This window comes from Crassostrea angulata, chromosome 1 (genome assembly GCF_025612915.1).
Source record: "Crassostrea angulata isolate pt1a10 chromosome 1, ASM2561291v2, whole genome shotgun sequence".
NCBI lineage: Eukaryota > Metazoa > Mollusca > Bivalvia > Ostreida > Ostreidae > Magallana > Magallana angulata.
Genome location: NC_069111.1, coordinates 52,528,183 through 52,551,096, shown reverse-complemented (window position 1 = coordinate 52,551,096; position 22,914 = coordinate 52,528,183). Strand labels below are relative to the sequence as shown.

The 22,914-nt window shown below is 34.0% G+C and overlaps 2 protein-coding genes and 1 pseudogene across 3 annotated transcripts; 1 reads left to right on the top strand and 2 right to left on the bottom strand.

The window, feature by feature from the left end:
- Positions 1-1,847: 1,847 nt before the first annotated feature.
- LOC128187671 (E3 ubiquitin-protein ligase TRIM33-like) lies at positions 1,848-7,938 on the bottom strand. Of its 2 annotated transcripts, none has more exons than XM_052858091.1 (2): positions 7,834-7,938; positions 1,848-3,460 (listed from the first exon to the last, which is right to left on the bottom strand). In XM_052858091.1, exon 2 carries the CDS (start codon positions 3,455-3,457, stop codon positions 2,339-2,341), a length of 1,119 nt encoding a protein of 372 aa, XP_052714051.1. In that variant the 5' UTR covers positions 3,458-3,460; positions 7,834-7,938; the 3' UTR covers positions 1,848-2,338. The 2 variants fall into 2 exon arrangements, with proteins under 2 accessions (XP_052714051.1, XP_052714059.1); XM_052858099.1 differs by lacking the exon at positions 7,834-7,938 and adding an exon at positions 7,587-7,601.
- Positions 7,939-8,652: 714 nt separating this feature from the next.
- On the top strand, positions 8,653-10,545 carry LOC128192932 (uncharacterized). Its single transcript, XM_052866026.1, has 2 exons — positions 8,653-9,340; positions 9,591-10,545. Exons 1-2 carry the CDS (start codon positions 8,653-8,655, stop codon positions 9,893-9,895), a joined length of 993 nt encoding a protein of 330 aa, XP_052721986.1. The 3' UTR covers positions 9,896-10,545.
- Positions 10,546-15,633: 5,088 nt separating this feature from the next.
- LOC128164877 (E3 ubiquitin-protein ligase TRIM33-like) lies at positions 15,634-17,107 on the bottom strand (annotated as a pseudogene).
- Positions 17,108-22,914: the final 5,807 nt, after the last annotated feature.

Below are 22,914 nucleotides of genomic sequence, written 5' to 3'. Positions count from 1 at the left end.
CCGCTAATAAGTAGTATCTCATCCATGTTTTAATGATGTTCTCGGCGCCATGCACTGCTTTTGCAGATAGTTGGTCTGCTCGAGCATCTTTTTTAAGCTTTCAAATTTGTCAAACTCATTGTGTTAATAGGTTTTTATATACAAATAAGGTATCCTACGTGCAAGAAAGTTCAATAACGGTTCCTTTTTTGTAAACGAGGCTGTGAAGAACTGTGATATTATTTGTTTTAGATAACAACTTCTTCTTGATTTCTAAAATCCTTAATAGACGTTTTTAACTGTTGTATATATAAAATTGTCTTCACTGTTAATTATTGGATTTTTTAAAAACACATAGCCGATTAAAAAACTATTCAACTTATTAAACTTTGCAGCCTTTAGGTCACAGATGCAAACATTATCTTACTGTTTTCATGAATTTCCCGATAAAGATAATACAAATTTGATTTTTTATCACGGCCTTGTCCGTGACAATTACAAACCAGCTGTATTACCTTGTGCTGCCTATGTAACATAGGATAATAGGTCAGATTTCATTTGAAATTAAGTAGTTATATAAAAAGTAAGTCGGATCTTTATCAACTCTATCTTCAAACACATTCGTATCAATTTTCTTCTTACTTTTTTTTTTTTTTTTTTTTTATATTTTTCCATTTATCTCCAGAAAACTACATGTAGATATTAACATTTATAAAGAGTGTACTCGCTCAACTAAAAAGCCGAATGTTAAGGAAATACACATACAACAATGTCAATATCAACTATTCAGGAAGTAATAACAGGCCTGTAATAATTAACAAAATTATTAAGTTTTAAGTTGTAGTTCTGTAGTTGACCAAGGATAAAAAATACATTCGGTTTTTTTACATTGATTCTTTTTAATTTAGTTGATTCATGAACTTATTTAACAGGGCCTATTCGCAACTTTGCAGTCATACTGTAATGTATAACACTGCATCCGGGTTCTTTTTTAATTAATGCATACACTAGATTTTTAAGTTACATGTATTTATGAGGCTGTAATATAAATGCTATGTTGTTTAATGAATTCTGTAATTAGTTCTTTTTTTCAAATTTCTGACGACTTGTAGTTACCGGTTTCAATTTCTTCATAGATGTTGCTTTCTGTATGATATATGTCCTTTTTATGTTATGTAGAACTGTCAGTTATAACGGTATATTGAATGACAAACATTTGTTGCATAAAACAACTAGACAACAACTATTGAACTTCACTTGCGTTTTCAAATTTTTAATTAGTCACGTAATAAAATTGCTGCTCAGTAGATGTGATTACATAACAATCAACATCATACTGAAATTTAAAACTTACATTTGTATTTTAGACATTTTGAAATAGAAATTGGATTAACAACAACAAAAGAAAAAGAACAATAGAAAGCAAAAGTCAAGCTTACATGTAACATGGGTATGTAGTCAACTGAATATTTTAATACAAGTTAGCATACCACTCCGTATAATAATTTATGAATTATATAAGAAACTATTTGACTTTGGTGAACGATACCAAAAATAATTCAAATGAAATCAAACAGTTCAAATGCAAAAGTAAAATCGATCATAAGGAAAGTAAATTGGCAAAAGAAGAGTTAATTGCTTTGCTAAGAGGAAATGTATACGTCATTGCATTATGTTTATTGTAAAAATTGGGCAACAGCACAGTTGTATGGACTGGGATTTTTCCATCTGTGACATTGCTTTTCCAAAAAAAAAAAATCAGCTGTTTTTGGTCAATTATCATTGCTTTTGTCATCTCAAGCGATTGATGATTTAACTTAAAATACCCAAGAAAGCTGAATCATTCTTTAAATACAGTTTAACACAACTTCAGTATATCAAGATATTTTATTTCTTGTTAATTTTTTCTTGTAAAACAGACACAATAGCATTTTACATTACTATTTCATGAAAATAGCCATTTACAATAATAGCCAGTCTTTAATATCGAGCCATGACTCAAGAACATTGTCAAAAATGTCAGAGTAAAGGAATATTTAAATGATAATTAACTAAACAATCCTTGCTTTTTCTAATTTAAACGATAAGCAATAAATATTAAGTTAAAAAAAACGTTGGAAAACCGTATTGATTACATGCATAATTGTTAATGTTTGATGGTAAGACCATTAAATAAAAAAAAATGTCTCTCATTGTTACTGGGCCACATCCCCTACATGAGTAGTTTGTCCCAACTTTCGCCAATTTTATCACATGTAAAAGAATTAATTATGAACTCACGTTGGAACTAAAACCTAGCTTTCAGGTGATGGGTTGTTGTTAAATAAGAATGTAGAAAAGACAAAAGTTTGTGTTATTATTAAACAGGACTCCTAACTCTGGGAATCTCCACTGGACTAACAGGTTCAGACACCGACACACTGAAAATTTTGGGGAAAGACAACTCATTAACGTTAACGTTTATTTCAGGCGGAAATTCAAGTTGCGCTCTTTTACGGTCGCCCTTTTTTACTCTCTGAAGCAAATCTCTAAAATGGACGCTCTCTCCTTTTAGGCCCTCTTGTTGAAGCTTTTCACAGAACAGTCGCGATTTCTGTGTGCTTTCGGAACGTTTCTTTTCTAATTCCATCGATTCTGATAAGAGCATTTTCACAGCCTCAAATGGCTGAGATATGGCTAATTCTGCAGCAGTTGCTTGCTGTTGTATTTCTTGAATCAGACGTTCACGAGCACTGTGGACAATCTGCAGAAGAGTTTTCTCTTTGTTTGTCACCTCCTGAAATCTCTTAGCCATCTGCATATCGGGTTCGATATCACATTCTTCTATAACTTCGTACATTTCAAGTGCATTAGACAAATTGTTCTGTACCTCTTCAACAACATCTTCCAGAGGTATAAATGTATGTTTTTTGTGGTCGGAATGTTCGCATTCAGAACATACAGGTGTTTCGCACTTTGAACAAAATTTCCGTAATTTTTCATCGTGAGAAATGCATTTTGACTCATATAGTTTTCGGAGCTCTGGCCTGTGTTGGGGGTCTACTCTTACATCGTCAAGCGTCACCACCTTGTGACGCTTGGTGACGGTGGTGCCGCAGTGACGCCCGGCACACGCCAGACACAGCCAATCACCGCAGGTCAAACACCGAGATGACGCCTTCTCCCAGTGACCCTGGTCTTCACAGAAAGTACAAAAAAAACTGCAGTTGGAGTTGGTGATCTCCTCCACTCTTCCTATGTTCATTACAAAGATGTTGGTCGTCAGGGAGTCAATAGAATCATTGGACAAACGTGTGCGAGTTCCGCAAAGTTCGCAAATAACGACGTCTTTCTTTGTAGCTTGTTCCTGTTTAATAACAAGACATTCTTTACAGAAAGAGTGCAGGCAGTCTAAAATACGCGGATCCGTCAACCTTCCTCCGCATATCCCACAATTCAATAGAAAATCTCGCTCCGTTCTGTTTAACGCCTCAGCCATGTTCTGAAAAAGTGATGAGAGTATATGAAGTAAAATTTATATTGAATGCGAATTCGAATTTCCATGAGTAGTCTTTTTTATTATACCCACATTTCCAATAACATGTACGTTTGCACTCTTTCACTGCCAAATACATTTCATAAAAATACGATAATTTAAATTTCCGTTTATTTCAATAAAGTTAATTAAATATGCAGCGAAAATAAACAGGTCCCTGGATGCCCAGGCTAAACATTAACTTAAATGAAAAAAAATCAAAGATATTTGATGGATAAAAAGGATTTTCTATCTCGGTTTAAGATATTGCTAAAAATAAAAATTTTCAATGAAATTAAAAGTTATAAGAGTATCAGGAAAATAATGAAATTATGCAAGGTGTTTGTGTCAAAATTAAAATCTTTATAAGCAACCTATTTTGATCTTTGTCAAATATTCGAGGTAAAAGGGGGGTACCTGAGTGAATGAAATTAAACGACCCCCGATCCTAAGCAATCTTCGATAACTCTAAATCATCCGGATTTTTTTTATTCGTCCCATAAATCTGCCTTTTATATCTAGACAAATTTAATTAGACTCGAAGTGTCAATATTACGCAAAGCCATGCAACAAACTGTTTGGCTTAGTGGCTCCCATGGCTCTATTAGTGACCTACTACCTAGAGGTAAAGGGGTTCGATGCACCGGTTACAACCTGTTTTTTCGAATTTGATATCAAGTTGTATACGTTATTTATTCCATTATATTCATCGTGGCCAAAAAATTGCAATAACTTTGTAAAATGCATGTATACCATCCAAAATATTTCTTTTTATTTTAATTCATTAAGCATGAAGGATAACTAAAATTTTCATGATGAAAAAAATACGTTGGTGCTGAGGATTGGAGAACCTAAAAAGCTTATCTCTGATAGGTACTATGTGTATATACATTTCTGTTTAAAATCGCCACAAGTGAAGAAAAAGTGAAACAAGGATCAGTGTATGAAAGTTTCAGTTTAAAAATTTTTCTTTACACACTTTTGAGGATATTTGTCGTCAAATGAGTTTTTAATATGACTTTATGTAAACAAAGATTTTATTTTGTGGTTCATGGGGACGCTATAGCATTAAGCAAGCATTATGGGGAAAGATATCTTCTTGGCTGAATAGAATAGAACAAAAGCATAGTCTTGTTCGCCTATTAAACAAAATTGTGAGCTCTGTATTTTGCATGTTTTTTAAACTTTGGTTGACAATTAAAAAATTAAGTAATTTAACATTTTAAACATTTAAAATGTAAAAAATATGAAATTAAAAACAAGCGAAAAGCTGTCAATGTGACAGCAAACCGGGTTTTCTTTTATGGGAACTGTATCCATAATCCATGTCAACCCGTATCCAGTGAAATGGCTAAGTTCAAAAGCTAGTATTTTTTCGATAAATTATTGGAAATCAAAATCCTAGCAATGGGCACACCTCTGATATATGTACAATTGATCTGCAAAAGAACAGTTTCCTATCTTGAGAACTGTAGGAGGATTTATCCGTACAATGAGGGTACCCTATATGCAATATTTTGCCAAAAAATGACTAAGTTCAAAAGCTAGTATTTTTTTCATAAATTATCAGAAATCAAAATTCTAGCAATATGCACACCTCTGATATATGTACAATTAATCTGCAAAAGAACAACTTCCTATCTTGAGAACTGTAGGAGGAGTTATCCGTACAATGAGGGTACCCTATATGCAACATTTTGCTGAAAAATGACTAAGTTCAAAAGCTAGTATTTTTTCGATAAATTATCGGAAATCAAAATCCTAGCAATATGCACACCTCTGATATTTGTACAATTGATCTGCAAAAGAACAACTTCCTATCTTGAAAACTGTAGGAGGAATTATCCGTACAATGAGGGTACCCTTTTGGCAGCCGCCCGCCCGCCATTTTCACCATTTTAATAACCGGATTTTTCCGTTGGTTGACAATTAAAAAATTAAGTAATTTAACATTTTAAACATTCAAAATGTAAAAAATATGAAATTAAAAACAAGCGAAAAGCTGTCAATGTGACAGCAAACCGGGTTTTCTTTTATGGGAACTGTATCCATAATCCATGTCAACCCGTATCCAGTGAAATGACTAAGTTCAAAAGCTAGTATTTTTTCGATAAATTATTGGAAATCAAAATCCTAGCAATGGGCACACCTCTGATATATGTACAATTGATCTGCAAAAGAACAGTTTCCTATCTTGAGAACTGTAGGAGGATTTATCCGTACAATGAGGGTACCCTATATGCAATATTTTGCCAAAAAATGACTAAGTTCAAAAGCTAGTATTTTTTTCATAAATTATCAGAAATCAAAATTCTAGCAATATGCACACCTCTGATATATGTACAATTAATCTGCAAAAGAACAACTTCCTATCTTGAGAACTGTAGGAGGAGTTATCCGTACAATGAGGGTACCCTATATGCAACATTTTGCTGAAAAATGACTAAGTTCAAAAGCTAGTATTTTTTCGATAAATTATCGGAAATCAAAATCCTAGCAATATGCACACCTCTGATATTTGTACAATTGATCTGCAAAAGAACAACTTCCTATCTTGAAAACTGTAGGAGGAATTATCCGTACAATGAGGGTACCCTTTTGGCAGCCGCCCGCCCGCCATTTTCACCATTTTAATAACCGGATTTTTCCGTTGGTTGACAATTAAAAAATTAAGTAATTTAACATTTTAAACATTTAAAATGTAAAAAATATGAAATTAAAAACAAGCGAAAAGCTGTCAATGTGACAGCAAACCGGGTTTTCTTTTATGGGAACTGTATCCATAATCCATGTCAACCCGTATCCAGTGAAATGACTAAGTTCAAAAGCTAGTATTTTTTCGATAAATTATTGGAAATCAAAATCCTAGCAATGGGCACACCTCTGATATATGTACAATTGATCTGCAAAAGAACAGTTTCCTATCTTGAGAACTGTAGGAGGATTTATCCGTACAATGAGGGTACCCTATATGCAATATTTTGCCAAAAAATGACTAAGTTCAAAAGCTAGTATTTTTTTCATAAATTATCAGAAATCAAAATTCTAGCAATATGCACACCTCTGATATATGTACAATTAATCTGCAAAAGAACAACTTCCTATCTTGAGAACTGTAGGAGGAGTTATCCGTACAATGAGGGTACCCTATATGCAACATTTTGCTGAAAAATGACTAAGTTCAAAAGCTAGTATTTTTTCGATAAATTATCGGAAATCAAAATCCTAGCAATATGCACACCTCTGATATTTGTACAATTGATCTGCAAAAGAACAACTTCCTATCTTGAAAACTGTAGGAGGAATTATCCGTACAATGAGGGTACCCTTTTGGCAGCCGCCCGCCCGCCAATTTCACCATTTTAATAACCGGATTTTTCCGTTGGAAAACCCGGTTAAAAACAACAACAAAGTTTCAGCCCAACGTGAGGTATTAGACCGAATTTACAGACATTAAGACAACGTACATGTACGCGTTCGTCGTGAATTTTTTTGCTTGTGAAGTGATTCGTGTTTCATCTGAGATAAAACGTTGAAAGTCATTTTAAGAGCAATTTGGAATGGAATGTTTTAGTGAAAATATTTTGAATTGAATTTAAACATTGAGATTACAATATATATGCAATGCAAAATACTTGTATAACAATAGGGTGGTTACAAATACAACTTACGCATTTCTAAATACTTTGTACACTGCTTACAAAGTACATGTACAGTGTACTTGATTTTTATCCAATATTGATGATGAGGTTTTATGTTGTAAAGAAAAGTAATGTCCAGCCTCAATTAATACAAAGGTAATAATTATATATCAACAGATTTGTAGGACTTGGACCAGATTTTTCCTTAGAGCTACTCTTTTAATTTTGGTTATGGCATATATCACGCACCGTACTTATGATTCCTCACGTCATCAATCAGTTTTATTAAAAATTAAAAATTAAATATTTGTATATTCAATACAATTTGCAATTTATGATGATAAATATTTATTTCATACGACTCTCTCTCTCTCTCTCTCTCTCTCTCTCTCTCTCTCTCTCTCTCTCTCTCTCTCTCTCTTTGATAGTGATAAACAAACACAAACACATACGAGATATATCAGATGTTAGAGAGGTTACATCCCATATTTCCTTAAATTCTTGCCAAGCAAACAAAAGTAATCAATTTTATATTAAAACAAAAATTGATTAATTGAGTGGCATAACAATAAATAAACTTACTGACTTTGACTGAAAGACAACAAAACAAATTCAAGCAATTACATTATGTACAATTACATTCTTTGATTATCGTCCGCACTCCATGTATCACGGAGTGTGAAAATGTAATATACTTACAGTTAGAAAGTTTTACATACAACCAATTTCTCAAGCTGTTTGTTTGCCCTTCCCCTTGTTTCCGAGTAAAATAAGAGGTTTTACTTTCGTTTTAATCAAATTGAAGTATGGAAGCTTCTTAAAGACTTTTATTTTTTCAACTCGATATTGCATCAAACCACTGCCGGTGTTACGAAGAATATTGACCTGGGATTTAAAATCGAACGGGGTCATTTTTCAACGTTGAATTTTTATATATCCGGGGAGTGGTTGTTCAACGAAAATTATGAAATACGGTGTAAAGTAATAAAAACAGAAAATCGTATGAATAGTTGAATACCCTGTCCAGCTTCTAGCATAAATTCGGCGAGGGATATAAAAACTGAACTGTGTTATGTATGAGTTTAATTTTGTTCTTCAATGCCCATAATATACTAGTGGAAAAAAGAAACTGTGCATTATAAATTTTAGTATAATTTTTCTATATCTATAATTTGTATTTATAAAATTTAAACAATCGATAATGGTAATTTTTTTGACAATATATAAATAGTGCCTGTTTGGGAGGGTAACAGTTGAAATTGACACCCCTGGAAAACCATTGTCAATCGACGCGAAGCGAAGGTTGATAATGGTTTTCGAGGAGTGTCAATTTCAATTGTTATACCCCTGTAAAACAGTTACTATATAACTCTATGCGAAAAAAAGTCCAGCATTTTGACTGTTGGACTGGAACTGTTAGACTGGAACTGTTAAAATCGACTGTTAAAAAAGACTGTTGACCGGTGACGTCACATTCCGCGAAAACGAGTTATCTTTCCTGTCGTTTGGTATACAAAGATGGCTGCCGCTGCTCGGTTTGGCGAAGCTTCAGAAGAGGAAATAAGATCAATTTTGGAAAGTAGAGACAGTAAGAATACCAAAAATGTTGTAAAAACTGCAGAAAATATACTGAATGATTATCTATCAACGCTAGACCTGTCCCTACATCTTTTAAAAGATAAATCATGTGAAGAAATCGTGGAAGTTCTCAGGAAGTTTTATTGCGCTGCGAGGAAGAAAGACGGCTCCATGTATGCAAAAAAGTCGATGATTTCCATAAGGTATGGATTACAGAAATCGTTCGAAAAATCGCACGAAGTTGACATCATTAACGACGCTAGATTTAAACCAGCAAACGACGTTTTCTTCGCCGCCATGGTCCAAATAAAGAAGGAGGATGTTGGAGAGGTGCAGCATAAGGAAGTAATAAGCGAACAAGACCTGGAAATTTTGTACAAAAACGGTGTGTTTAGTTGTGACAGTCCTAAGTCCCTTCAACAGAAAGTTTTCTTTGAAATAATGTTGTACTTTTGCAACCGAGGAAGAGAAAATCTTCGTGGAATGAAAAAGAGTGACTATGTAATCCGGAAGGACCATGACAGCAGGAGGTATGTCGCATGCACCACTGCAAAGCTAACAAAGAATCATAGAGGTCTGAATTGTAATGATGATGACCAGGATGGAGGAAGGATGTATGAGCAACCCGGTCAGTGCATATAAGCCCTTAATTGTCTATTCATATTTGCTAAGAATTGAATTTAATGTAGAGAAAAACAGTATTTGAATTCATGTCAAGTTTATATATAACAAAATAAATGTGTGCATAATTAAAACTTTTTTTTCTATTTAATTCATCCTAAAATGTATTACACACATATATATTTAGATGATATATATACAAAATGACAATGCAATTACATGTATTAAAAATTGTGATTCTGTTTAATATTTTGTAGGAAATTCCAATTGTCCAGTTATGAGTTTTGAGAAGTATATCGCCAAGCTAAATGCAGACTGCGACTTTCTATGGCAACGTCCAAAGACAAGCATTGATGATCATTCACCTGTTTGGTATGACAATATAGTTGTTGGAAAGAATGTCTTAGGAAGTATGATGCAGAGGATTAGCAAAGATGCAGGACTTACATGTGTGTATACTAATCATTGCATACGAGCCACCTGCATAACCATGCTGGATGAATGTGGCTACGAGTCTCGACACATTATTGGTAATTTAAACATAAATCAGAAAGCAGCTTAAAACATTATTCCTCCAAATAAAGCAATTCCAAAAAACGCAATATGTCAGATGCCTTAACAACAAAATTATCCGTATGCAAGTCCGCGCCAATTCAACATACACCCCTTCAACAAATTGAGAACAATTTAATGCCAGATTTAGCCTCAAATGTGCAAGAACTCCAGGACATTGTCGATGTTGATGACCGAGATTTAGCTGCCATTCTTGACAACCCCATGTTTGGAAATCTTCATGAAACTGGAATCAGCATTCCTAATGTTAAAACAGCTAAATCTGTTTTTTCTTTCCATGGCTGCAACATTACAATACACAATAACTAAATTGTATGCATAACTTGCTGTATGTATGAAAAAAGTGCCTGTAGGAATCTTTTGGGTGTTTGATGTTACATGTATTTAATTTTATTAAAGTTTGCTTTTGAAGTTATTTGTTTACAAAATGTTAGCTACAAATGTTTTTAATGTACTCAATTTTTTAAACTTGTGCAATTTTTTAAAATGTCTGTGATCATAATTTAATTTCATGTACATTTTTTGTAGTTTTATTTTAAAGTTGTTAACTAATGTTTAACTGTTTATTAATTCTGCTTTTACTTCAAGCTTATAAACACATTTTAAATATCTTCACACATTGCAAATGTGATAATTTTAATCAGATGTACTGTGATATTTTTTTTTATAATAATTTACCTGATTATTCAACAATTGAACTATTATTTATTCAATATATGTTCCATATAAGTGTTCAAATAAAATCTTGTTAATATTAGTGAGATGAGTGTTTCTTTTTATTAAATATATAATGATAAATTAGTTATAACATACTTATATAAGTAGGGATATAACTAAACCGTTGTTAATTGTGTCTCAGGTAACAGTTGAACAATTTATTCTTTGCTCCATATCAAGTGTTTAAGTAAAATCCTGTTAAATTTTAATGAGATCAGCGATTTTTTAATTAAAATAGGAGGGGTATAACAAAACAGTTGTTGACTGTGTCTCGGGCAACAGTTGAACTGTTGTACGGCTCGCAAACTGTTGCCCTCGGCCTTCGGCCTTGGGCAACAGTTTGCGAGCCGGTCCAACAGATCAACTGTTGCCCTCGACCCCAGTCAACAACTGTATACTGTTACCCTCCCAAACAGGCACTATTTATTTCGTTATACTGAATGTCTTAATTTTTAAGAAAATTTTACTGCTTTTATATAGGAATAACGTGAATTCTACAGCAAACCGTACGCGCATAATTTTCGCGCATGTAACAATTTGTATTGTTATACTTTCATGTTTAATACTGAAATCTGATTGGTTAAGACGCAGTTCATAATCCGTTCTATTACCCTCAGCGTTAGCAACGCACTTAGCAACGGGTAACATTACAAATTGTTGCTAATGTGGTTGTCCTGTTGACATGACGTCACACGTGACGTCACACAACAATCTGGCAACACTCAGGATCGACCGCGCTCTGGGCGACCTCGTGTGACGTCACGTCAACAGGACAACCACATTAGACTTGTGCATCTGAGAAATCGTTTCCAGACAGCAAGTTTGACTGCCCGTAGCATTCCAGGGCTTCGACGAATTAGTTCAAGAACTGTGCGTAATCGTCTGCGCGAGCAAAACATCAGACCAAGACGTCCAGCGATGCACCAAGTACTGCTTCAACGTCATCGTATCGCCAGACTAACGTGGTGCACACGACATCTGCGATTCAGAATACAGGACTGGGCCACTATTCTGTTCACTGATGAATCCAGATTTCATTTGGATATTAGTGACGGCCGTTGTTGGGTGTATCGTCGCGTTGGGGAGCGTTACCAGGACGCTTGTGTTGTGCAAGGTCGACAATTTGGTGGAGGTAGCGTTATGGTGTCGGGTGGAATATCAGCACGTGGAAGGACCCCTCTACAAATTGTCAATGGAAATCTCACCGGCGTACGCTATCGAGATGAAATTATTCAGTGTCATGTAATACCCTTCATACAGAGACATCAAAATCACATCACTCTGCAGCAAGACAACGCAAGGCCACACGTTACACCTGTAGTCAGGGACTTGTTTGTTCAACAGAATTTCGATGGTTTGCCTTGGCCAGCTGTTTCCCCCGATTTGTCGCCGATCGAGCACGTCTGTGATGAAATGGAAAGACGTTTACGCCGTTTACCAAATCAGCCAGTGACATTGGCTGATTTAGGCCAGGCTTTAAGTTACATCTGGAACAACATGCCTCAAGCATTTCTGAACACTTTAGTGGCATCAATGAGGCGTCGCTGTCAAGCATGCGTGATCGCAAATGGTGGTCACACGCGTTATTAATTTTGTTAATTCAATTTCAAATAACAGTGACTTTCGAGTGTGCTGATATTGACGTTATTCGACGTTGACATTAATGTGTAATGAGATGTTGTTACGAATACATGTGTTAACAGTATTACAAAAAATAAAATTTGTTCATTGTGATTTTTAAATGTTTTTTCATATATTAAATAATGCACAGTTTTTTCCAGCTGTATATATTACTTTAAGGAAAAATACATAAGCGAATACTATTTCAAATCACTAAGTACATGTACATTTAAATAAATCCAGATGTAAATCTACTCTGGTTGTTCTCGGTATATATATTCGATCTGCTCTTACGTTACACAGGTATAGCAATGAAATATCATGTTGATCTAATAAACATATTTTACTTATCTGATCTCTGCTGTATGTATGTCGTAATTTTTGTGATCGGCTTCGGCTGATCACAGTTGTGTCCATAGGAGGCATCAGGCAAATCTGCGCACGTTATGTTCCGAACGTCCGGCAGACTGGGACAAGTACCTTTCAGCCTCATTGTTTGCGTACCGTGATGCTCCGCAAGAGAGTCTGGGATTCTCACCGTTCGAGTTGGTCTATGGGCATGAAGTGAGAAGACCTATGAAGATATTACGGGAGTTATGGACTAAAGAGGTTGAAGATCCCGAGGCAAGAACTACATGTATGTGGATCCAACATCTTTGACACGTCCATTTCGATCTGTTCACAGCTTCTCTTGTACTTTCTTACACTTTTCTCGGACCTATGACCAGTGCTTCGCATGGTGTTTTGTTCAGATACTCCATTCATGTGCAACAGAATAGCGCACGTGCATTTTCCCACTATGATTACTGAAGTTTCCTTTTAATCTATTCAGATATGGTTTTTATAAACGACTTCATTTTATTTACTGGGACAACCACCTGCTGTCCGAAACGAATCTGCTCTTTAACTGTAGGAGGTAATGAGACAAAGTTACAACTTAGATGAGCACAATTCAAACTTTTTTCTCAACAAAAGGTTGTAGAGAGGACACCAATGAACCTCTTCATATTTTTTTTCCAGATCTTTAAATCTTCAAAATAAGTTTGTAGCTGCGCAGTTCGACAGTTGTTTTAAGTTGTAAAAATGGCATTGTCCTGTTCTTGTATGAACACTTTTCAAACAAAATGACATGTAGGACTTCATTTTTATTGCTTTTATATCTTTTGGAAACAGTTTTGGCCAGTTTCGGGCAGATACAAGCCAGTTCAAGACATGTTTACATTCTTATCCTCAAATGTAGAAGATGGCCGCACATCCCCTTAAGGGCGCTGGGTAGTTGAAATATTGCCCATCAAATCTGCTTTAAACTTGTGAATATGATATATCATCTGTGCTCCCATTACTCCAATCTAATTAAAATTAGGCTTGTAATTCCGCTCGTCTACGATACGCTATACATAGCGTATCGTAGAAGAGCGGAATTACAAGTCTAATTTTAATTAGATTGCCATTACTCCGACTGATGCACAAAAGGGACCGCTAATAAGTAGTATCCCATCCATGTTTTAATGATGTTCTCGGCGCCATGCACTGCTTTTGCAGATAGTTGGTCTGCTCGAGCATCTTTTTTAAGCTTTCAAAATTGTCAAACTCATTGTGTTAATAGGTTTTTATATACAAATAAGGTATCCTACGTGCAAGAAAGTTCAATAACGGTTCCTTTTTTGTAAACGAGGCTGTGAAGAACTGTGATATTACTTTGTTTTAGATAACTACTTCTTCTTGATTTCTGAAATCCTTAATAGACGTTTATTAACTGTTGTATATATAAAATTGTCTTCACTGTTAATTATTGGATTTTTTAAAAACACATAGCCGATTAAAAAACTATTCAACTTATTAAACTTTGCAGCCTTTAGGTCACAGATGCAAACATTATCTTACTGTTTTCATGAATTTCCCGATAAAGATAATACAAATTTGATTTTTTATCACGGCCTTGTCCGTGACAATTACAAACCAGCTGTATTACCTTGTGCTGCCTATGTAACATAGGATAATAGGTCAGATTTCATTTGAAATTAAGTAGTTATATAAACAGTAAGTCGGATCTTTATCAACTCTATCTTCAAACACATTCGTATCAATATTCTTCTTACTTTTTTTTTTTTTTTATATTTTTCCATTTATCTCCAGAAAACTACATGTAGATATTTACATTTATAAAGAGCGTACTCGCTCAACTAAAAAGCCGAATGTTAAGGAAATACACATACAACAATGTCAATATCAACTATTCAGGAAATAATAACAGGCCTGTAATAATTAATTTTTAGTTTTTTTACATTGATTCTTTGTAATTAAGTTGATTCATGAACTTATTTAACAGGGCCTATTCGCAACTTTGCAGTCATACTGTAATGTATAACACTGCATCCTGGTTCTTTTTTAATTAATGCATACACTAGATTTTTAAGTTACATGTATTTATGAGGCTGTAATATAAATGCTATGTTGTTTAATGAATTCTGTAATTAGTTCTTTTTTTTCAAATTTCTGACGGCTTGTGGTTACCGGTTTCAATTTCTTCATAGATGTTGCTTTCTGTATGATATATGCCCTTTTTATGTTATGTAGAACTGTCAGTTATAACGGTATATTGAATGACAAACATTTATTGCATAAAACAACTAGACAACAACTGTTGAACTTCACTTGCGTTTTCAAATTTTTAATTGGTCACGTAATCAAATTGTTGCTTAGTAGATGTGATTACATAACAATCAACATCATACTAAAATTTAAAACTTACATTTGTATTTTAGACACTTTGAAATAGAAATTGGATTAACAACAACAAAAGAAAAAGAACGATAGAAAGAAAAAGTCAAGCTTACATGTAACATGGGTATGTAGTCAACTGAATATTTTAATACAAATTAGCATACCACTCCGTATAATAATTTATGAATTATATAAGGAACTATTTGACTTTGGTGAACGATACCAAAAATAATTCAAATGAAATCAAACAGTTCAAATGCAAAAGTAAAATCGATCATAAGGAAAGTAAATTGGCAAAAGAAGAGTTAATTGCTTTGCTAAGAGGAAATGTATACGTCATTGCATTTTGTTTATTGTAAAAATTGGGTAACATCACAGTTGTATGGACTGGGATTTTTCCATCTGTGACATTGCTTTTCAAAAAAAAAATCAGCTGTTTTTTGTCAATTATCATTGCTTTTGTCATCTCAAGCGATTGATGATTTAACTTAAAATACCCAAGAAAGCTGAATCATTCTTTAAATACAGTTTAACACAACTTCAGTATGTTAAGATATTTTATTTCTTGTTAATTTTTTCTTGTAAAACAGACACACAATAGCATTTTACATTACTATTTCATGAAAATAGCCATTTACAATAATAGCCAGTCTTAAATATCGAGCCATGACTCAAGAACATTGACAAAAATGTTAGAGTAAAGGAATATTCAAATGATAATTAACTAAACAATCCTTGCTTTTTCTAATTTAAACGATAAGCAATAAATATTAAGTTAAAAAAAACGTTGGAAAACCGTATTGATTACATGCATAATTGTTAATGTTTGCTGGTAAGACCATTAAATAAAAAAAAATGTCTCTCATTGTTACTGGGCCACATCCCCTACATGAGTAGTTTGTCCCAACTTTCGCCAATTTTATCACATGTAAAAGAATTAATTATGAACTCACGTTGGAACTAAAACCTAGCTTTCAGGTGATGCGTTGTTGTTAAATAAGAATGTAGAAAAGACAAAAGTTTGTGTTATTATTAAACAGGACTCCTAACTCTGGGAATCTCCACTGGACTAACAGGTTCAGACACCGACACACTGAAAATTTTGGGGAAAGACAACTCATTAACGTTAACGTTTATTTCAGGCGGAAATTCAAGTTGCACTCTTTTACGGTCGCCCTTTTTTACCCTCTGAAGCAAATCTCTAAAATGGACGCACTCTCCTTTTAGGCCCTCTTGTTGAAGCTTTTCACAGAACAGTCGCGATTTCTGAACGTTTTTTTTCTAATTCCATCGATTCTGATAAGAGCATTTTCACAGCCTCAAATGGCTGAGATATGGCTAATTCTGCAGCAGTTGCTTGCTGTTGTATTTCTTGAATCAGACGTTCACGAGCACTGTGGACAATCTGCAGAAGAGTTTTCTCTTTGTTTATCACCTCCTGAAATCTCTTAGCCATCTGCATATCGGGTTCGACGTCACATTCTTCTATAACTTTGTACATTTCAAGTGCATTAGACAAATTGTCCTGTACCTCTTCAACAACATCTTCCAAAGGTTTAAATGTATGTTTTTTGTGGTCGGAATGTTCGCATTCAGAACATACAGGTGTTTCGCACCTTGAACAAAATTTTCGTAATTTTTCATCGTGAGAAATGCATTTTGACTCATATAGTTTTCGGTGCTCTGGCCTGTGTTGGGGGTCTACTCTTACATCGTCAAGCGTCACCACCTTGTGACGCTTGGTGACGGTGGTGCGGCAGTGACGCCTGGCACACGCAAGACACAGCCAATCACTGCAGGTCAAACACCGAGATGACGCCTTCTCCCAGTCACCCTGATCTTCACAGAAAGTGCAATAAAAACTGCAGTTGGAGTTGGTGATCTCCTCCACTCTTCCTATGTTCGTTACAAAGATGTTGGTCGTCAAGGAGTCAATAGAATCATTGGACAAACGTGTGTGAGTTCCGCAAAGTTAACAAATAACGACGTCTTTCTTTGTAGCTTGTTCCTGTTTAATAACAAAACATTCTTTACAGAAAGAGTGCAGGCAGTCTAAAATACGCGGATCCATCAACCTCCCTCCGCATATCCCACAATTCAATAGCAAATCTTGCTCCGTTCTGTTTAACGCCTCCGCCATGTTCTGAAAAAGTGATGAGAGATCATTTACTAGCATGGCCTGCTCTGAGTATATGAAGTAAAATTCATATTGAATGCGAATTTCCAAAAGTTGTCTTTTTTTATTATACCCACATTTCCAAAGCATTTCATAAAATACGATATTTTAATTTTCCGTTTAATTTCAATAAAGTTTATTGAATATGCAGCGAAAATAAACAGGTCCCTCGATGCCCAGGCTAAACATTAACTTCAATGAAAAAAAACCCAAATATATTTGATAGATAAAAAAGACTTGTCTATCTCGGTTTAAAATATTGCTAAAAATAAAAATGTTCAATTCAAAATTAAAAGTCATATAAGGAAAATAATGTAATTGTGCAATTTAAACGACCTATGATCCTAAGTAATGTTCGATAACTCTAAATCATCCGGATTTTTTTTTTATTGTCCCATAAATCTGCCATTTATATCTAGACAAATTTAATTAGACTTGAAGTGTCAATATTACGCAAAGCCATGCAACGAGTGGCTCCCATGGCTCTATTAATGACCTACTTCTGAGAGGTAAAGGGGTTCGAGTCATCGATGCACCGGTTACAACTGTTTTTTTTTAAATTTGATATCAAGTTGTATACGTTATTTATGCCATTATATTCATCGTGGCCAAAATTGCAAGAACTTTGTAAAATGTATAGTTACCATCCATCAATTCTTTTTATTTTATTCATTTAGCCGAAAGGATAAATAACATTTTCTTGATGAAAAAAAATACGTTGGTTCTGAGGATCGGTGAACCTTGAAGGCCACTATATGTATAGACATGTATTTCTGTTTAAAATCAAACATTGAGATTACAGTATACATCCAGAAAACTAGATATATATATATATATATATATATATATATATTCATAAAGAGTGTGCTCGCTCAACTAAAAAGCCGAATGTTAAGGAAATACACATAGATCAATGTCAATATCAACTATTCAGGAAGTACATGTAATAACAGGCCTGTAATAATGAACATAATTATTAAGTTTTAATTTGTAGTTCTGCAGTTGACCAAGGATTAGAAATACATTCGGTTTTTTACATTGATTTTTTTTAAGAACTAGGTACAGTTTCAATCATATTTTGCCCTGTTTTAGAGTGATTTTAAAGATATCACAAGAAATTAAAATGTAATGTTTATATACAAAAGAATACCCATAGATTAAAAATCTATATATAGTTACCCGATTAGACTTCCTTAAGTTTAATTGTGACGTCACAAACAGTGCATTTTTGCGTAATTTTCATTAAACTGAGCAGAAAACACCAATTTCTTAGTAGTTATTTTAAAGAAAAAAAAGTCCGCAGCTGTCGCCCACAATGAAACTCGCATAACGGCTACGGACACATTTTCCTCTTCAAAAAACTATGAGAAAATGTGCCATTTTTCATCATTTTTTACCAAATCTTAGAAATATGCCAAAATGTGTAAGTCATAACTATTTATTGAAACAAGATAAAAGTGTTTAACTTGGTACTTTATATACACACATGTCCAAAATGGTACAAGTGTATTTCTATGAGATTTATTCAACTTTTGAATTTTAGGGCAAATATTGAAAGAAACTGTACCTTCTTCTTTAGCTGATTCATGAACTTATTTAACCGGGCCTATTCGCATCTTTGCAGGCATACTGTAATGTATAACACTGCATCCCAGTTCCTTTTTAATTAATGCATACACTAGAATTTTTAAGTTACATATTTTCATTATTGTTTAATGAATTCTGTTATTAGTTCTTTTCTCAAATTTCTGACGACTTGTGGTTACCGGTGTTGTATAGCAGTTTTTCCCCCATAGTAGCTTTTCCCCCCGGAAAACCTACTTTATAGTAGCCTTTCTCCCCGGGGGGAAAAGCTACTATATAGTAGCTTTCCCCCCATAGTAGGGTTTCTCCCTCACGTTTTTGGTTCAGATTTTATAAAAAATATTTATGGAAATCCAGTAAGAATTAAAATCATTGTTTCTACACTCCTATGTTGCATACATGTATATCTGCATTCATCTGTACAGGTTAAGTTTCGTTTTGCCGATTTATTATTTCTATAGAAAATGCTGAAAATTGAACATGTGTGTAATGGAATTACACATAGAACTTAATTTGGGTAATTTATTGAAAAAGTACTTGGTTGTACACGTCAAACACTTATATGCATAATTCTGTGTTCTGAAATTGTATTAAGCGAGAATGTTTTAAGAATTTTTTTTATAAATCTATCAGACTGTCTGTTTGTGAAAATTTCATCCAGGCTAAACCTCTGTTTTAGAGAAATTTTGTTTTCCGATGTTTCAGAGCCCGGTTTTTAGAATCCTATTATAATAATTATAGTGCATATTCTTTAGGGTCCAATGTCTCATAAACTAGAGATGACCATATCACCATATTTTTATAGTGGCAGTGGTTTACCACTTGAAGATGACTATGAAAATTTCAGTCCTCAGGGTAGGGGCCCTTGATGTTTAAAACCCCATTATTATTAATTGAATAGTGTTCTATAAGTGGGGACCCGAATCTCAAATTCTAGAGATGACCACTTAACCATATTTTCACAGTGATAGTGGTATACCACTAGTAGATGACACCGAAAATTTTAGCCCCCATGCAGGGTAGGGGCCTTTTGTTGTTTTCGAGCCCGATGTTTGAAATCCAATTATAAAGAATATTTATTTTTTAGGGCCCCATATCTCAAAACTATAGATGACCACGTAAACATATTTTTATGGTCATTTAAAAGTAAAAACATCAATTAAAAATACACAATCACTCATATATTTCTTTATCAAAATGATCGAAAATTACGTTCAATTCTGCTTTTCTTTTTAAATTTACGAACAAAAATGTTTAAAAAGGTACGCGGGTAAATTCATTATTCTTCAAAACATTTAATCAATTCATAAGATGACTAATGATACAATAAATAACTAGATAATGAAATCAATAAACTTTTATGCATAAAAGGAGAAACCGAAAACCTAAAATAAATAACCAACCTAAGCGCATATACGACTTTTTTTTACTTGTTAGTTGATTAGAAGAACAAGCTTATATTTAATAAAGTCAGCTCATCACAATAGATGTGTTGGTTGTTGTTGTTTTTTGTTGTTTGTTTTTTTTAAATTACCCTTGTTTCATTGTTCGAAAAAATAATATGGTACACAAGTAAATCTTTATTGCAAAAATATGAAACAAAAAGTATAAGATTTTTAGATGATTGAATCGTATATCTTGATTTATATGGCATCATTTTCAAAATTGTATATTTATAAATCACGTTGCAAACTTAAAAGTGGAAAAATTAACAAATAATGAGTGACAATATATACATAAGGTTAGTTCAGGCTCAATTTCACATTTTCCAAAGTAACCAGCAAAGATACCGACATTGTTCTGGGTGTGAAGACATTTATTTTTTTAATTTTTTTTGTTTACATCATAGAATCTCGCGTTTCGTAAAAATGTGCTTAAAAATATGAATATGCGTAACTTTAAAACGAAATGGTAAACACTAACTTTACACATGCATTTAATACATAATTAAAATACCCCTTACCCAAGATTTGGAACCCCATCAATCAAAGTTAAACTAAAACATTTCAGTTTCTCATCATATCAGTGCGCCCCGTCTCCCATTTGCTATTTAGAAGATATATATAATATTTTTTAAGATCGTCAATTCTAACGGTATTAATTTAAAATTGATAGCCTTTCGGACGAAGGGAGTAATACATTTCCACTTTTTATTCCATTCCTCTACAAAATTAAGTCAAGATTGGTCAGTTACTTCTCTGGGAGAAGCTTATACATTGATGGTAATACATTGGAAAATTAAAGTTTTAAACCGGCGTATTTTCCCTCAAATGTGTTCTCACGTGTTCATAACGTTGAGGTCAAAACTGTAAGCATCGATTAGATGAAAAAGATTCGAGGTATTCCGAAATCCGTGTAAAAGGTGTTCCAAAAAGGCGTGAGAACAGGTAAAATAAACGATGATGACACATGAATGTTATGAAGGCGCATGCCTTAGTTCATATTTGGGGTTGAAAAATCATGTATTTTATTTTGTGTATTAATAAATGCCATAATTATCCTTTTTTATGAGAAATTAATATCATATCAGTTATTGTAAATTATTGTCACGAATGGTCCGCCATAAACATGGCCGGAAAGTAAAAATGGGGAAAAATCCACTATATAGTAGGTTTTCCGTGGGGGTAATCTGGCTATAAAAAGGGGAAACACCCACTATATAATCATCTTTCCGTGGGGGAAAAACTGCTATATAGCCATTTTTCCGGGGGGAAGAACTGCTATATAGCCATTTTTCCGGGGGGAAAGATGGCTAGGGGGAAAAGGCACTATATAACACCGGTTCCAATTTCTTCATTGATGTTGCTCTCTGTATGATATATGCCTTTTTTGGGAGTTGATTTTAATCAACTCTCCTATGCAGTTACTCAGACAAACCGAAAGTGAAACAGTGTTCGGACCTCAGCACAAATCATTGCTGCTGACTAGACTAAGTTCTTGAAAATAATTGACTAATTTGATGTAATGTATGATAACGCATTGTTTTTCAAGGAAACTTATAAATACCTTGAAAATAGTCAGATTTTAAATGGTACGAACAATTTAAATATTTTTTGTAGTCGTATGTATTCCTACGCCAGAGTTTAATATAGCCTCGTTCAATTCGACGATCGGCTGTCTCCGTAAATCCTTGTCGGAGATATACGGTGTCAGCCGAGCGTTTGGTTGAACGAGACTCGAGTTCAATATTCCTTGGATCCATACAATTTTCAAGAAATATTTCTATTACTGATACATGTACATAGTTTGATTGAATTAATTTTATCATTAGATATTATTTAACATGATTCCAATGGGGGTTTCTCGATATTCGTGTCGAAAAAGTCCAAAAATTCATATGAAAACGTGCGTAATTAGAAACTACATGTACTTGTCATGCAAAATAACATATCATTGATTTTAAAATAAATAAACATCAGCAAAATCAACTCCCGTCAGTTCTTCAGTACTTTGATTATTTAATGTAGAACTGTCAGTTATTACGGTATATTGTATGGAGGGTAATCGTGTTCAAAAATCCAGACATGTAAACTTGTAAATCCCGAATACGTAATCGTGTTGGTGTGTGAGTTTGATAATGAATGTGTGTAATTCTGATCGTGTAACCTGTAAAACTCAGGGATAAACACATGTAAGATTTGACTCAGTTCCTTCGCATGATGCACAATTTTCAGCTTTATTGCTTTCATCAGTTAATTAAACCTTCAACTTTGCACACTTTCTATCTGTAGTTTCTGCATTTGTATCCTCGGGCTCGGCAATCAGGGGCGGATACAGGATTTGTAGTTAGGGGGCGTGGATAAAATTATTGAGGCAGGGGGTCTGGGGGCCGCCTTGAGGCCCCCCCGTGGGTCCATGGCAAAGCCCTGGTAGGGGCCCAGGGGGCGAAGCCCCCGGAAGCTCCTGGGTTTTCGTGTATTTTGAAGGTAAAACCAGGCTCAAAATAGTGGTATGTTTTTTAGTTAAGTACACTTTACACAAAAGCCTCTAACATATATATAACAATTTGACACATATTGTTACTTATACCTAATACATGTATTGGATTAAAAATAAAATATTTTAGGCATTTATGAACTCCCAAAATTAACCAGGTTATCAAAGTTACAACATTCTAATGACGTTACGGTATCCGACCCCCTATTAGCTGTTAGAAATATCTGATGCATCAAATCTTCAATATTCTT

Bases quoted from the DNA above. Each gene is read 5' to 3' on its own strand.
- LOC128187671 (XM_052858091.1), bottom strand. From the start codon at position 3,457: ATGGCTGAGGCGTTAAACAGAACGGAGCGAGATTTTCTATTGAATTGT.
- LOC128192932 (XM_052866026.1), top strand. From the start codon at position 8,653: ATGGCTGCCGCTGCTCGGTTTGGCGAAGCTTCAGAAGAGGAAATAAGA. The intron at 9,341-9,590 runs GTCAGTGCATAT...AATATTTTGTAG, and splicing joins AAGGATGTATGAGCAACCCG to GAAATTCCAATTGTCCAGTT.